The sequence below is a fragment of the Dysidea avara genome, chromosome 12 (genome assembly GCF_963678975.1).
Source record: "Dysidea avara chromosome 12, odDysAvar1.4, whole genome shotgun sequence".
In the NCBI taxonomy this organism is placed as follows: Eukaryota; Metazoa; Porifera; class Demospongiae; order Dictyoceratida; family Dysideidae; genus Dysidea; species Dysidea avara.
The window spans coordinates 2,326,848-2,344,145 of record NC_089283.1 but is presented as its reverse complement, the minus strand read 5'-3'; the positions used below and the strand labels follow the sequence as shown (position 1 = coordinate 2,344,145).

Below are 17,298 nucleotides of genomic sequence, written 5' to 3'. Positions count from 1 at the left end.
AATTAATGTGGACAAACTCAACCTCTACTTGATATTTGAAAACAATGTTTAAACTCATAATTGTAAAATCAATTATTGTGGCACCACTCAAGTGCAGAAAACATTGAAAGTGTGACATTTAACAAGTAAATATCCTAGTATGGTATGTATGGGATGTCAATCTGTAACCATGACAATTTGAGCTGGCATCGACTGACAGTATACAGAGTTGGTTGGTTTCCTTTAACATAATAAAACTTTGTATGCATGTGGTCCCTTCTCTGACTACAAAATAAGGATTGCAACTACCTCAGATGAGGAGATATAAGCAGAGAATAAATAACAAAAATAGTTAAAATGTGACCAAATTTTACAACACAAGGCTTCCACACACATCCAGATTTGTAACTTTAAAGGATCATAGCCAATGGCGGATCCAGGATAGGGCAATTGGCCCCCCCCCCCTTCACCTTGTGGAGGAGCTATACTTCTGATTAGAATACAAACTTTATGCCAGCTTATAAACACTCACGAAAATATGCACACTTTACTAGCATTTATTACGAATTCACCTGAAACTAAAGCAAACCAAAGTCAAACTAGCTGTAAAATAGTCACCCAGCACCTTCATACGTACTAAGTGCCGCTAAAAATAATTATCATGTTCCTTAAGACATTCAGAGCCTTTTAAACAGCTTTAAAGGCTTCATAACTATCTGCAAAGGCCAAAATGGTAAAAATCAATGGTGAAATACTACTAAGAGGTATATTATTTGCTGCTTCAAAAATATAGCAACTAACAACAGGATCTGGCTCTCCCTAACCACCTACAACTTACAACTTAAATGCCTGTTTGTGCCCCTCCCCTTTCCAGGTCCTGGATCCGCCCCTGATAGCTCAATGTAAAAACATGATATTGCTTTCAAATTTTGACCTGTTATTCCATGGTGCAATGAAAGAATTGTGTGAAAATTGTATATCAATAGCATGCTGAGTGGTCGAGTTACAGTGGTCAAAGAATTGGATGTGTGTGGAAGCCTGACTGGTCACAAATATTGTTATATACACATTGTAAATATGAGCTATATAATCCAATTGGGAGTAAAGTATGATACATATCTTAATAAGTTTGAATTATTAGCAGAAATGGTAGGATCTGCTTATTCACACATATAATGAACATTAAATGCAGTTTAAAAATTGGGTAAATATACATATCTACCAATATAAAGACTTAAACTTTTCACTGAAACTCAAATATTCTTTGTTCCATACTTTATCCTCAATAAAATCCCTGTCATCTTCAGGTAATTCTGATACTTTCTTGCTTGTCTTCCACTCATCCCAGATGTCACCATAGTTACTAGCAATCAGTAACAATATCCATTTCTTTAGCTCTTTTCCTCCACAATTATTGCAGAAGGAAACCAGATCTACAATATGATGGAATCTAGTAAACCAACTATGAATAAACTAGTTGAACTTTCTGGTAAATCATATCAACGCAGCTAAGTTGGAAAAGAAGGGTGCAGTCTTTAAAAGTCTGGTTGAAATAAAGGTTGTGAAATCAAAGTTGGTGGCCAAGAAATGGCTGCGATGATGTCAGCTTCAACCATGGATTGGCATTAACATCATTGCAGCCATTTCTCTTTTTAAATTTTTTATATATTTATTTATTTTTATTTATTAAGGCTTTACAGCACAAGTGCTGAAGGACCGTAGGACACCTGGTCCTACAGCCTGCCCAAAGTAGTTACAGAAAGTGTGTTTGAAAAGGTGGAGATTTTTGACTGCCACCTTTAAATTTTATCTCACCCAGGCTTTGAAATCTGTACCCGTTTCTTTTGTACAGCTTAGCTGTATTTTAAATACTCCAAACCTAGTCATAAACTGGTGGATAGGCTTGCACCCATAATTTCGAGCAATAAAAGCATCGGGCATTATTCTAGCATAATAGAGAGATTTTCAAGAAATGTGCAATGTGTGTACTAAAAATACAACAAAGCACAAACACACTACACATTATTACTGCATTTCATATCAATATTTTTATTGTTTCTTTGTTAATTATTCTCACTTAGCAGAGAATAAAATTGATAGAGCAGTCACTTACTCTAATACAGCAGTCAGGAACTGATTATACTCTAATAAAACAGCCAACTCTAAAGCATAATCTTGATTTTGAAAGCATAATTTTGAACATAATAGGCTAGACTGCTCAAAAGTATAATAAACTATTTTCAAAGGATAAATACTTTTGGACTAGTTTTTACCCAATTTCTTCTTATCCACATGAACAGTGATGATCATGCAAGACGGAAGTTACATTGTATTTGACCATTTGTTACTTAGTTTTGCAATACTTCTTATTGTATTGTAAATACCCCAAACCAGAATGTTCTAGATTTTCCATTGGCAGGTCTATGAACTGTTAGTTTTGTGTAGAATATAAGGTAGAAATTAAGTGAGCTGAACAGCTGCCAACAGCAACTCAGTGGTTAACAGTTTGGGAGTTTGGTAAGGAGATCTCTGGTTTTACCTGTGGACAAACTTTTTGTCAACATTGTCATGCATTTTTTGCTACTCATTGACTGTTGTATTAAAATATGTTGGCCCCCACAATTTTAAAACATAACTGACTTTCTCCTTGTGACTCTAGTTATCACTGCAAAACTACAAAAGGTTTGAGCTTTGATGTTCACCTATAAACAGACTGCTGTTCCCTTGGGTATACTACCCACAAAAATAGTCTTTCGTTACAGAAATAATTGTCTGTAACTCATAGAATGTTACCAGATTTGTACCAGAAATGGTGTATGAATTCACCTCAACATGTCCTTCATGTATGCTAAATTTCATGGCAATCAAGCTGTACATTTGTGCTTTATAGGGTTTTTGTAAAGTGTGCAAAACGAAGAAAAATTGGCCCCAGGAAATATGAAGAAATTAAGCCTGACCTTGAGGGTTTGTATTTCACAAATGCATAAAGTGATTTTGCTTAAATTTGGAATGCGAACTGCCAAAGGTTGTCAGCAACTATAATGAAAAAAAAATCATACAGTATGATAGTACTGTATAGTAGGGACTGCAAAGGAGTAGGCGTGGCCCACAAAATAACATCACCCAAAACCAGCCTTAATTTTCCCAGACAATGACGATGAGGCAGTATTGGTAAGGTAAAACTAAGCCCAAACAAGCTTTCAGGTGAACCCAAAACACTTTTAACAAGTTGCTCTGGAATTTTTAAAATAATAAAAATTATATAGAATTTTCTACTGACTAAGTAACTGACTGATGCCTTCAGACAAGCATAACTCCATAACGGCTAAGGCTACAGGCTTGATTTTTCGCTGTGTGACATCACTTCAGCCCGAGAGGTGCCTTTTGGCATACCACAGTACGTACAATGCACTCTTCATGGACTTACCAGTGTCCTCCTTTGTGTCCCATTCATCTTTGCTGACATCTAAAAGTGCTGATTTGGTGGTAGCACATGATGGCTTCCAGATTTGTTAAGGATCTACGGTATTTTTCATAGTGGCTATTTTGATTGCAGAGGTGCTTTTTAAACAGTTCTTCATTCGTACTGCTGTGTATTTATTTGTTAAGGCTTTACAGCACAAGTGCTGTGAAGCTACGCATGAAAAATGTGTCTTCTTTCTTCCTGTCAATATGGACATAGAGAACTGTTGATTGGTACTTACAGTGGAACCTGTCTAAAGCGGTCACCTTCGGGCCAGAAATATTTGGCCTTTATAGAGAGGTGGCTGCCTAACTCAATTTCCTCCATAAAGCAGCCATAGGCCATAAACTGAGGTCTGGCCTTATACAAAGGTTCCAGGGACTTATATACTCAGGTTTAGCTATAAAAATGCATTTAGCTACACTCCAGTACATCGCTTACTTACATAGCAAACAAATTAGCAGAAAAGAGCCTGAAGCTACTCTTGAGTTTGGAGACAGCAATTGAGCTGATTATGATCCCTAGCTACAAAGTCTGTGAGGGACTTCCTTAAAGACGGTGAACTGTTAACTACACAATTGAGAACCCAGGAATCAAGATAGTAAAGTGAGCTTTAATTAGAATCACACGGAGAGGCAAAGCCATGGAGTGGCCATGAGCTTTTCTATACTGTGAGTTGATAACTTTTCTGTATAAGTATAAAGTAGTGCAGCTAGTTTACTCACCGTAATGGCTGTAGCTGGCCGCTTTGTGAGAGGCCTTTTGTGTAGTGAAGTGCTGTTTGGGACTGCTAAAGCTGGCTGTTATACGTGTTATAGAGGTGACCGCTTAATGCAAACTATTTCTGTACAAATCGATTGGGAACTGGTCGGGACCGTAGTCACGTGGCTGCTATGTTGAGGTAACCGCCCAACTCAGGTGACCATTAAGGAAGGTTCCACTGTATTAGTGTTGATAATGTCAAAGCTTTGTTCTGTGAACAGGCTTAATTATGTTACTTGGACTCAGTGATTTTCCTGGATGTATTTCTCCAGTTAGATACTCTCTCCCATACTTGTATTGTGAACTCTTGGCAGCATAATAGCCAGTTTTAGATGTACATGTAAGAAGTATTACCGTATGCCTAAACATTTTGAGGGGCAAATTTTTAGAGGTTGAAAAATGTTGCTTAAATAATGATTTGCCAACATTCCCAGAATGTATTAAACTATAATGGAGGACTAAATATTAATATTTCAAGGATAAAGTTTTCCCCCCAAAACTGCAAAATCAGTGAGAAATTCCCCCCCTCGAAATATTTAGGCTATATGCAATTGATCACATGTGAACTTAACAGTGATTTTTTACAGGTTATATTGTAAGCTAGATACTCTCTCCCTTACTTCTATGCAGTCACTTCACTTAATCTAACAAGAAATGTCCTGTTAGTTACAAGATAAACCTACAAGGATCATACATAAACGGAACTTCTATAATTATGTGTGTGGCAAGCCTGTAATGCTACAAACTAGGGCTGAGCGATACTGCCATTTTATTATCACGATCAATACTAAAGCCACTGTTCACAATACTGAATAGTTCATGATACTTACAAAAAAATACATCATACATAGCTGGTGCTACATACTGTATTGCTCAACATTACTACAGGAAGTTCTTGTAACAAACTACCCACTTGTTTACATTAACAGTTACTGTAACACATGCTTTGAGGTTATGGTATGGTGTTCACACCTCTCTGCAGGAGTAACCAGGTGTACTCGATTTGGAGTAACCAGGTGTACTCGATTTACCAAATTACCTAGCATCATATAACTATTAACTACTAAAGGTAATGTTACTAACCAACTAAGTCATCCAAAAGTTGTGAGTCAAATTTTGACTGTTGTGGGGCTGCAGATGTCTCTGTGGTAGAGGTATTGATTTTGGTGATGATTCTTTCTGATAACTGCACCTCACTAACAGTTACTAGTTCTGTTAGACAATATTGATCAGCAAGTCGTATCACCTCCAACATTTCAGTGTCTGATAACTTTGCTGTTGCTCTTGATGCACTCAACCCCACCCTGGGATTGAAGTCACACCTGCCGGTGTACAGCCATTCTAACAGACAACAGAAAGACACCAGACTGCAGTCTTGTATCACCACCTGTGTAGAATGTTAATAGCATATGAATGATGATTATGTGTGTCTTGTACCTCCTTCTGATGACTCTCAGTAAAACCACCTGATAACATTGCTGATAACACATCAGAGTGACAGCACACAATGGCACGATGACCACACAACTTCTCTCCTTCCACTACAAATCTCACATCACAAAATTCCCCAGATGAGAAGAAACACTGAAGGCTATCAGTGTTCAGTGGTAATTCTAAATCCCACTTGTTCTCTGTTAATTGTTTTACCTTGATGGAGAGCTCAGAGCAAACAGTAGTCAATTTTACTCCATCAACAACACCACTAACTGTTCTTTTATTACTATACAAACATGACAGCACAGCCTCAGTGATCACTGATGGAATATCATTGTTCACATAAAGGTGCACCTTCCCTGACTCACTACAGGATCACCATACTAATACCTACTCAATGACACTTATTACTAACCTCTCCATACTTGCTGAAGTGAAGAATGTTGACTGTTTGATTGCATCTGTTAGCTTACTAGCTACATTTGAGGTTGACTCGTTCACTGATTCATTTTCGTTGTTGAAATGTGTTGTAAACAGTTTACACTGTGAGAACAAGACAATTGCGTGGGCATGATATACCATCTGGTTATGATGTATGATGACATCAGAGAACAGTTCATTGTTCCACAGTGTAGTGAATGAGAATGAGTGTGTACCCTGATGTCTCATTGGTTGTGTTACTGGTAACAGTTTATCAGGATTATCTGGTACTGGAGGTTTAACTGGACTCTTCTTTCCTCTGCTAAATAGTCCACCAAGAAAAGTAGAATGTCTGTATGATAAACAACATTATAAACATCATGTTAACACATGCAAGGTAACCTAGTTATCTGACCTGCATGTTCAGCCTACATGTAGCTATATGTACAATTTTGTGTAAAATAAATAACTTCTATCTCTGTGACCAGATAAGTCTTTTTACATCAAAACACAATTTATCAAATGGTACAGTTGTACCGTTTAAGTAGGAATCCATGTGAAATTTTCACGCTCCGCCCAAAATCCCACCTTTAAAAATCATCCTAGAGATATCTTACGAGATGAAAATCACCTTTATGGAACAGTACTAGTCCATATAATACATAAAACAGCATTAAATACAACAAAACACTTACAGGTGGCTGGATACAGAATTTTAAAAATCGCCAAAACTTTGAATTTTAGACTGACCACAGTCGCAAGCCTAGAGGCCAAACAAAGCAGTGCACGTCCACCATTTTATGCAACAATAACAAACTCACCAGTGGGATGTGCCTTTTGGGGTTCCGATGAGTGTGTGCCCTCTGCGCCTTGTCTTTTCTTTTATCTTCAATCAGGCTGCTTGTCTTCTTCTTCATCCAACGAAACCATACCAAGGCGTTAATTTTCTTTTCAACACTTTCTTTAAGCAGCACAATAGGCGCCACAAGATTATTTAAGGTGCTTAGACTACACTGCTGTATAGAGGAATAGATTATATTCCTTACTGATATAATCTGTGACGGAGGGTACTGTACGGAGGTACTGGTACTAGATTACTTCACAATAGGTCACAAGATCACGCCCATTCTTCATTCTACACATTATCAATCTATCGTTTGAAACCATGATGACACACCCCTTTTGCACTAGCTGTATTTCAGTGACCACACACCTTCAATTTGGAAGGCTGACTTGACATACTCTATAATCGATCGAAACCACGCCCCTTTTTGGGCAAGCACACAACTTGCAGGCTGCCTCGAGATACTCTAACACAGCAGTCACCCTAAAAGAACAGTCTTATGTTTATAGCTAGCTGTATGCCTTTACAAAAAAACTAAACAAACTAGTATATTAAAAATTAGGAATCCAAACGATAAAAAGTAGTGAAACAAGAGAAGAACGATGGTAGCTATTACAGCATAGCTTGGTGGGAAATTCCTACTTTGGAATTGAACATAAAATAATGGCTATGTCATGCCAAAGTAGGGATTTCCCACTGAGCTATGCTGTAATAGCTACCATCGTTCTTCTCTTGTTTCACTACTTTTTATCACTTGGATTCCTACTTTATTTTTAAATTTATATATTAACTATAGGCTATACACTAATTTCCACTTTATCTCTCTGACACACTGCTGGATTTAACTTCTACTTGTGGGTGACAATTTGATACCCTTAGCACACAGCTGATTATATGAACTATATTAAAAAGCAGGGCTGGATGCTTTCTGGGGCTATGTCCAAGTGTTTCAGTTACTTTATTCAACTATTCTCTATACTTGTTCTATAAGTCATCAACCCTCTCTTTTATACTGGACTAGAAAACTTGTTAACAGCAGGCATATTTAAGGAGGCTTTACCCAGTTTTGAAAACTTTCCTCTTTTCTTCTTAGCATTGAACATTTAAAGAAAGAAACCAATTATGTATTTGTGACCAGATCTGCAAAAACAACATTTTTTTTGAATTCCTGTTTATTAAATATTTATAATCTACTTAGCCAAGTGCACCCACTGGCAAAGTTTCAGCTTCATTTACTAATAACTTTGGGAGTTACAGTTCTACAAAGTGGCACCAATACAAAAATTGATTTTTACAGCAAGTATAGGGAAAATGAATTATAGGCACCTACAAAAACCATTGTAATGTACCAACGGATTGAGGTACAAGGCTACAATTTTCACCATCGTGTTCGCCGTGAACAGGGAAATCAATTACTGGGTAAGTCTTTCCTTTACTCACCCTTCTTCACTGCATACAAAGGCAAAATTCATAAAGAAAAATTGATCGCGTATGATCGCTTCAACATGACATAAACAAACGCTCATAACATACATATCCTTGGGTCTACTGCAACAAAACAAAGATTTTCCAACTCCTCTTGAGAAAGCCATATGTGAACAATTGAAAGTACTTTGCCATCTGGTGGGATAGGTCAACACAAAGCAGACAAGTACCAGACTGGTATGGTCATGTTATAGCAATGGCTTCACCTGATCAGAAAGATCCCACTTCACTAACTGAAGCCAAGGCTGCTCCATGCAGGTAAACATTTATTTATTTATTTACTAGGCAGGCAGCTCAGCTGATGTTCCAGGAATTTACAAGGATTTTCAGGTATTAGCTAGCTACAATGAAATGATTAATGAGCATCAGTGTGGAGAAGGTAGAAAATGAAATCACTTTGGTCAAATAAAGTGTGGGATCTAGTTGACCCACCACCAAACCATAAAGCCATTGGCTTTTGTTTGTTTTGATTCTGTAAGAGTCTTGCTGGCCTTTGGAGCTCAGTGTAACTTACAGTTTCATCAAATGGGTGTATATACAGTTTTTGTTCACGGAGATTTTGCAAAGGAAGTTTACATGTGAAATCACCATGAACACCCACCATGAACAATGACGGGTGCCAAGAACACCTGTAAAACACCCGAAATTGGTGTCGTGCGGTCTCCAACACCAATTTTAATACATACACGTCTGGTCTCGAAGGGTATTGAGTGACTTGAGTTTGACGTTGATCATGCGGATGTGCTTTGCAAGGCCCTGCTTGTTCTTCTCAAGCTGCTTCAACCACTTATCGTCCTCGTCGGATAGCTTTCCTTTCACAGCTCAGATCCTTCGACTGATCCCGAGCTGTTTGTCGGCCACTATTTTCAACTTGGCGTTGAGGCAGCCCATCGCTGCATCCACTTGTCGATCTCGAGCTGTAAATCTAGCCCAGATCCTGACAACCATCCATGTACACTACCTTCTGCAGTCTCTGCCGCATTATCCTGGATTACGGATGATTCTTGGCACCTGTCGTTGTTCATGGTGGGTGTTCACACGACAACAGTCTGGCACCAGTCTGTTCATGGTGCCTACACCCACCTGACAGCTAGAAGGGTTTATTGAGTCTGGGAGTGAGAACCTCGTGTGTAGGTTATAAAGCATAATTGTATAGATTAAAACAATTCCTGCAGTGCTTGAATCATGCACTGAATAGCTGATTGAAAAAAATGGGATTCACCCAGACATCAAGTGATCCCTGTCTGTATGTATTTGTGGCTGTCTCTGGGAAAACCGGTCTTATCGCCCATTTAAAAGTATCGAGAAACGTCAGTTTTAAATATTCAGAGTGTTGTAGCTGGCCAATGGTGGTAGCTACGCATACACATGTTTCACAACAATTTCTTACCTTCCTGATCATCCACTGAAGACGTAGTCAACAGCTAAGTTTCCCACCATTTTAGATAGTTTTTAAACCGAGGTTGTCTGTATCAGGCGAGCTCCAGAAGGGTGGGAGGCGGGGACCCTGGAAGACGATGTTCAAAAATTGAAAATAAACGTGTTGGGATGAATTAGGCTAAGTTATGGGCCATTCAGACCTCAGAACTGGCTAAAATGAAAGGAAATTTACAGCACAGGTCATTGTCCAGCACCACGGAGCTGTACAACCACACACAGCCATCTCCTGGTTGGCCAGGGTTCCATCAAGACCCCAGACCACTCGTACGGCTCACCACTATGCTTTAAAAAAGCAGCCAGCAAAAGCAGACCACTTTACTCTGGTCGACTGTGGCAGTGAAACTTGATAGTGCATTCATTAGGCTTTGTCTTTGTGAGAAAAAATCTAACTTCTTGTCTTGGGCGATAAGAACGGTTTTCGTAAATCCAATCACATTTAATGATTCAGAAACAGAGATTTTCATTGTGGCTGTTAAGTTGATGACTTTTGGTGAAAGGCGTTAGTCAAAACGAATGTAGTCAAACGTCAGAAGATTGAAATGAAAGATCTTGGTTCACTACTTGGAGTTAAGAATATTCAGGATAACAGTATGGATTGGTCAACATTTATTTGTATATTGAGAAAATTCTCCACAAGTTTGAAATGTACAATTCCAAGCCTGTTGGTTCACCAGTGAATCCTGAAACTAAACTAGCTGCCAGTGAAGATCCAAAAGACACATGCACCCAGCAAATGTATTCAGTATTAGGAAGTTTGTTATACTTCTCTAAGAAGACTCTGCCTGATATTGTTTATGTTGTGAGCAGTGTCACCCATTGTTGTTGCAAGCCAACCAATGACCATAACAGACCATTATACAGCACTAAAGAAGATACCTCAATGGCATTCAAAACTTCGGTTTGCTGTATACAGGGAGTGATCTCAGTGATATAAAGGAGTACTCTGGTGCAGACAGGGCAAGCAATGTGGGAGATAGAAAATCAACTTCAGGATATATGTTAGTACCTGGAAGTGCAGCTATGAGGCAATCAGAACTGTGTCGCACTATCCACAGCCGAAGCAGCTTGTCAGCTGCTGATATCCAGTAGTTTGAAAAACTTTGCAAACTAGCTATATTTGATGAACACACTTGCTGCGATTAAGTAGGAGTGTTGGTAAAGTGCAATCTCAATGAGTGTGAACTTGAACTTATATTATTATCTCCTGATTTTCTATTGGTTACGCTATCTATTGTCTTTGTAACCATAATTATATGTACAATTTTTTTAGTAGGACTTTTTGAGTGCTTGATTGACATTTTGATCTTGAATAATTTTAACAGTTTTTATGTTGTACATCCTAGTTTGCATGCCAACTGTCCATACTAAATGTATGGGATATTTTTAAAACCTCATAACTCACTTGTTTTGAGCATTTTTTGATGAACAGTTCCAGCATTTATGTCTGAAGAAAGATTTGCTGGCTAGAGAAAGTCATATGTGACCAAATTTTTGATAATCTATGCACAAACAAGTAAAGCTCACTTTTCACATGAATGGATAGCCACGCCAATACTCTACATATTTGCACCACAGCCATGTCTATGATTTGCTCAGGCTGCTTTTCACAAGTGGATTTCTAGAGACATAATGGGAACGCTCTAGCACCTTTTACTGCCACTGGACACGAGACTGGTGATAAGAACAGCCTTGGACAGTTTCCCAGATATTTTCTACAAACTTTTAAGTGGCACAGGTGATATTGAGAGCCCAATATTAAGGGTGTAGCCCACTCTGCTATTTTCTGTTCAAGGTCGCTTTTTAGATCTTGAAATTTTCAGAGTCCAAATTAGTTCTAGAAAGGAATTTCTAAATTACACACAACAGTATCTAGGGCGATTAGGGATGGATGGTGGCTTAAAATACTTTACTAGTTCATAAATCTTAAGTTATGCATTAATAAAAATACAATGCAAGTAAATATATGGCTACACTTGTAGGTAGAAATCACTGAAAAGATCATTTGAATACTGGTACATTTAATAGGAATTTTAACTTCAATTAGGGATCATAGAAATAAAATGTAGTGAAACAAGGGAGGCCACCTACACCTGAAGATAGACTAGTGGGCAGTTAATCCCTAATTCAGTTGTGGCGTATACTAATGGACATTAAATCCCTACTCCAGTCTATACTCAGAATTGAATTAGGGATTAAATGACCACTAGCATAATCTTCAGATGCAGGTGACCTCCTTGCTTTTCTCTTTAATTAAACTTTAAAAATTCCTAATTATTTTTTCCTTAAACTTGTTTCTTTCTTTCTTTTTTTCTTGCAACATTAACTGGTGAACCCATGCATATTGAGTTAGAAGAATGGTGCCAAGCTTATTGCTTTCGTCTGAAGATGTGCCCCAACTATATAACATTATGCTTTGTTTTCAGCTACGTTCAGCTTGTTACTCAGTGTTACCAACGAAGAACACTTACGAGAAAGACCTCTGCAATCAATTCAGTCACAACAGAAAACTTGGATGATTCCCATTACAAATGTAGGGAAGACATCGCATGGTGCTAGCTACTGCGCTATCAGCAAAGATAAATGGGATACAAAGGAGGACATAGGTACAGTAAGTCCACGAAGAATGCATTGTACACACTGCGGTATGCCAAAAAGTACTTGTCAGGCTGAAGCAACATCAAAAAGTGAAAAATCAAGCCCATAGTCTTAGCCGTTATCGAGTTATGGTGTCTGAAGGCATCGGTCAGGCAGGCAATAATTTTTTTTCGAGTTTGAAAAATTGTAGCAACCTATTGGAAGCATTTCAGGTTGCACTGAAGGAACTTTGGGCTTGGTTATACCCAGTGTTGGAGGGGTTACTTGGTACGTAGTTATTTATTACTATTACCAAGAGTACATAATATTTATATGAATATTATGTACTCTTGCTATTACTAGTTAGCTACTTTTTTCCTTATTATTACTATTATTGTGTGTGCTTTTAGAGACACTACTGAAACAGTAAAATAGATAAAACAGTATAAATGTATAGACTATAATAAGCAAAAAAGGACTGTAAAATACGAGCTTCTGTGATCTGCACAGCAATCAGCACCTCAGCAACTGGACAATGCACACTGGACTGGGCACTGCGAATACACATAATTGCAGATCTCAGCAAATAAAAGCTCAATTTACATCCCACCCATCCCATCACTACTATGCTTAACACTCAAGAGGTTGGCCAATCTCTTACAAAACTGAGTGGCACCATCACCTATTCCACAAGAGGTAGTGAAAATTAAAGAACTAAACGAGGCATTCTCTACCCATTGCTGGTATTTATGTTTCTTTTCCTTATCATGACATTGTTGATTGATATGCAGAATGGAGAGGTTGATGTAATGGTGCACTAGGGTTAAAAATGCTGACATCAAAGTATAACCTCTCAAATCTTCCTCCCCAAAAACTATGTCAAGCCTTGCATTATCATCACAGTTGGCAGTTTTGTATTGAAGAGAAAGAGGCTGAAGGTGGGGTTCAGCGACAACATTGTAAAAAGACCTCAGAAAATAGATTGGTGGCTACATCCTGTATTTCACTATGTCTCAAAGAAGGAAACCCACCCTTTGGATGTAGCTAGGGCAGACAGATGGTAGCCAAGTGCAATTGAATCACAAAAAGCAGTTTTATGAAGCACAAAGTTATGAGACTTCAATGGAAGACAAGAGAGCCGACTAATTTAAGTTACAGTTACATATTATCCATAAAATAAAGTAACTATAATATTACACATTGTTTTACTTCGTGTCCACAACTTTAAGCTGTCACGTGTGCAACTACAGCACCTGACATGATCGCATTGCTGGACAATGTGTAAATCATGAGAAAGTAATTGGTCAGTAGGCTTCATTGAGGTGAGCTTCATTACTGGTCGTTACTTCATTGTGGCATGGTGTTACTCAGTGGATTGTAATGAAATTAATAACTTCGTCACTTTTAGTAAAGCCATTTATTATTTTTCTTTCTATGTTTTAGATCAGAAACTTTCCTAGGGTGGGCTGCTGATTATTCATTACAATCTTACATTTACCTGACTGTTTTATTAGAGTTAACTGAATGCTCTGTTAGATTATCTCGATATATATTAATCACTTGTTGAGAAGTGAAAGGGTTAAACCCTTCTCCTAACATTGGGGTTGGTCTTCAGCTGTCCTTTCTCTATGCCTAGCCATGTACGCAAGTTCATTTACAACTTTAATGAAAGTTCAAGGTAAGAACTAGTGTCATGGATAATTTACAAGGGCTTATCTGCGTGTTTGATTACATACCACGCCCACTTTTCATATATCACAAGGTAACCACTCTACAGCGAAGCTTACTCCTCTGGATGCTTAGAAAATGTTGTAAACAGTGTTTAAGTGATGTAGCAACTTTGAAACACTTGCAAAATCACTAAATTGAGTGTTTCCGTGATATCCATAGGATTTGCTCATTTGTGTTAACAAACGTAGTCACAACGTTTAGTTATTGCTGTCCCATAATTTAATTTCACAAGTTGGTCTATATAATGAATTCAGTGGTCGGTCTCGTATTGGTTTGGGTGATTAATCGCCCTCAGGCTCTTAGTCTGCATTGGCATGGTAGATATCAGTTGTATCATGTGTCCTCGTGATTTGCCTGATACGTACACCCACGCTCTCGGGCCTGAAAACCCTCAAGCTTGGGTGTACATATCAGGCAAATCACTCGGGTGCATGATACAGCTATTACTTAAACATTGAGATGATGAATAATATAGTGAACACTCATAATAATGACCACCAAATTGAAGCGGCTAGAGACAGTAATGCGGGTAAGGGATCTGAAACATAAAATTAACAATAAGTAGCCTAATAAAATAAAATTACTTAATATTTGAGTCGATACAGTAACCTATACTGTATTACACATTGTGCAAGGTTATTTTTTGCAAATCAAAACACAATTAAATGAAGCACGGTAACCTTATGAGGGTCAAATACTGACTAATAATAATTATACATAATGAAGATAAGTACAGCACAATATCATTTACTTGTATAATAATTTTCCTCCCTGCTCCTGGTAGCCTCTCTTATTCAACACAGCAGTCATTCCCAATAGTGTTGCCCCATGCACCTCATAGTGTTTGTACAAGTCACACTCATAATAGGCATAAGCTCCTAACAGAACAACAACTACACTAATATACACTTTCAAATCATCTTACCAATCTTCTTGGCGGCTTCTTTCCCTTCCTCTTCACTAACACATCTGTTTGAAGGTGGTTGGTCAATACCAAAGTGTGGACGATAGCAGCGTGACACACCCACCAATATTATCGGCACACCAGGACAACAATGGGATACCTCTGGTCCCCACAATTGTACACAATTTTTCAAAGTATCCTTAGACTCAACACAAAACAACATCAAAAAAATATCAGTTTCTGGATAGGACAATGGACGCAATCGATCATATTCTTCAGTATCCATTCCAGCTACATAGAAAGAAATTTACTACTAATTCTGTCACATTGAATATGTGATCATCTTTTAATGTATTATATTACAACATGATTTGAATTGGCTTCTCCACTAATATCACCACCACCAAAATCAGGGCAGGAGCCCAGAGATTTTTAGTGGTCAGACCATCCATGGGTCATGTACACTTTTATTGATCTAAATGTGATATTTTATGCGTGAAACACAAGCAGCATGTGTAAGTATGCAAAGCTAGGGGGTGTGGGGAGGGACATGATCTCTTGAAAATAATGTTACATCTGGTGACTATTTTTACATACAAAATCTTTCTACTCTTTTTACAATCAAGGATATATCTTGGTAATTTTGTGCTACAGTACCAATTCCCCACCACCACCTATAGTGACGTGCTTGTGTTACAGATATCGCCATGAAAAGGGTGTTAAAATCATGGTTATGCTGTATCAATAGCTAGCTTGCTATGGATTAAGTGAGGTTAAGGCTGCATTCACGGTGAAAATTTCACTCATAGTTAATGCCTCAATAAGGTAGTAATTGCCACGCCTATTATAAAAGTCCACACCCTATGTATCACCTAGGTGATCACAAACTTACCAGTGTTTATAATTTTAACATTTACTACCTTATCGTAAAACTTAACGTCCATTAGATGGTCTGGCATAACGGAGGGCGAAATGATGGAAAGATCATCTGATTTCCGCACAGTCGGGCCGTAATAACCAGCTATTTGCATCAAGAAGAGCACCTTCAACACATCACCATCCCCAACTATTATTTCTTTCATCTTTATTGTAACAAAACCTGCCATCTTTCAGATCTTGAGCAATGATGACGAGGCGAATGACGAAGTTTAGATTGCTATCACTCAATTCTTACTATAAGCGCCGGCGCGTTTTGGCCAGAAATTACGATTTTTTTTTTGTTGTCAGCTCCCACCTGAGGATAAATACTGTAACAGATTGATGGAGTGTCAGATTGTGATGGAGCGTGAAGAGTACTAGTCCGAGACTTGAGTGGCCCCAATTTGTATTGACTGTATACTCTTATGCAGGCATAGCTAACAGTCTGAAGTGCTGTGCTAGCATAATATTAGCTAATCGGCGGTACAAAATAGATTGAAACTTCGTAATAAAGCAGTTGCTTTGTAGTGAAATACTCTAATAGAGCATTCACTGATTATGTTCCAAGATTATTGCAAGAAATGCTGTTAACCTAGGAGCATAATGCAATTATCTATATAACTGAAGAGCCTGCATTGCAGCCGGTAAAAATTTTTAGGGATTTCTGAAAGCATTTTGGGAAAATTTAAAAATAGTAATATCAATAAAATTTAGGGAAAATTTTTGAGCATATTGACTCTAACCTGCTTATTGCCACTCAATGGTAACTTAGTTATTCAACTGAACTTTTATTATCCCTGACCTGTATATAGATGGCCCCTATTCTAACTTTCATGTATGCCTCTGCATGTTGGTTATATGGGCAACACAGTAATATATGTAGCAGCTGCATGGGTCATCAGACAAAGCCATGCATCTGCACAGTAAAATCTGCTTTAAGGACACCTTGGTATTGACTAATAGCATGCATGCATGTGGACTGATCATCAAGGTGTCCTGATTTTCTAGTTCATGCATGTCAGCTTTACATCTTACATGTTAAGGGATACTTTGGTACCTTTTCCAAGTGTTCAGATTTATACACAAGTGTCCTCATTTTCAAGGCCGGCCACTGCCATGTTTCAAATGGTGATTGTTGATAACAAAGATATCAGCTAGCACACATTGATATTTTAGTGCTGAATGACCAGACTGAACCAGCAAGAGTAATCAGTTAAACTGCATGAACATGCACTTGAAGCCATGTCTTGACTTTGGAAGATCATTCCTAGCTGGAAAAGGACATTAAGTTATGTTGTGCAGTGCTTTTGTGCATAGCTAAATTGTTACTCGACCTATCTTGAA

General features: G+C 38.0%; 1 protein-coding gene across 2 annotated transcripts; it reads right to left on the bottom strand.

Annotated features, from left to right (window-relative positions):
• Positions 1-1,107: 1,107 nt before the first annotated feature.
• LOC136241018 (rho-related protein racA-like) lies at positions 1,108-16,212 on the bottom strand. 2 transcript variants are annotated; one of them, XM_066032177.1, is made up of 8 exons: positions 15,929-16,212; positions 15,058-15,327; positions 14,884-15,010; positions 6,054-6,410; positions 5,642-6,005; positions 5,397-5,591; positions 5,288-5,347; positions 1,272-1,412 (listed from the first exon to the last, which is right to left on the bottom strand). In XM_066032177.1, the coding sequence occupies exons 1-7, from the start codon at positions 16,140-16,142 to the stop codon at positions 5,291-5,293; spliced, it is 1,584 nt and encodes a 527-aa protein (XP_065888249.1). In that variant the 5' UTR covers positions 16,143-16,212; the 3' UTR covers positions 1,272-1,412; positions 5,288-5,290. The 2 variants fall into 2 exon arrangements, with proteins under 2 accessions (XP_065888247.1, XP_065888249.1); XM_066032175.1 differs by having other exon boundaries at positions 1,108-1,412; positions 5,288-5,591.
• Positions 16,213-17,298: the final 1,086 nt, after the last annotated feature.

What these genes read in the sequence shown, in the direction of transcription:
- LOC136241018 (XM_066032175.1), bottom strand. Translation starts at nt 16,142, where the DNA reads ATGGCAGGTTTTGTTACAATAAAGATGAAAGAAATAATAGTTGGGGAT. An exon ending in TGTTAAAATTATAAACACTG is followed by an intron (nt 15,328 to 15,928) that starts GTAAGTTTGTGA and finishes CTTTCTATGTAG; the next exon opens with CTGGAATGGATACTGAAGAA. An exon ending in CTGAGAGTCATCAGAAGGAG is followed by an intron (nt 5,592 to 5,641) that starts GTACAAGACACA and finishes CATTCTACACAG; the next exon opens with GTGGTGATACAAGACTGCAG.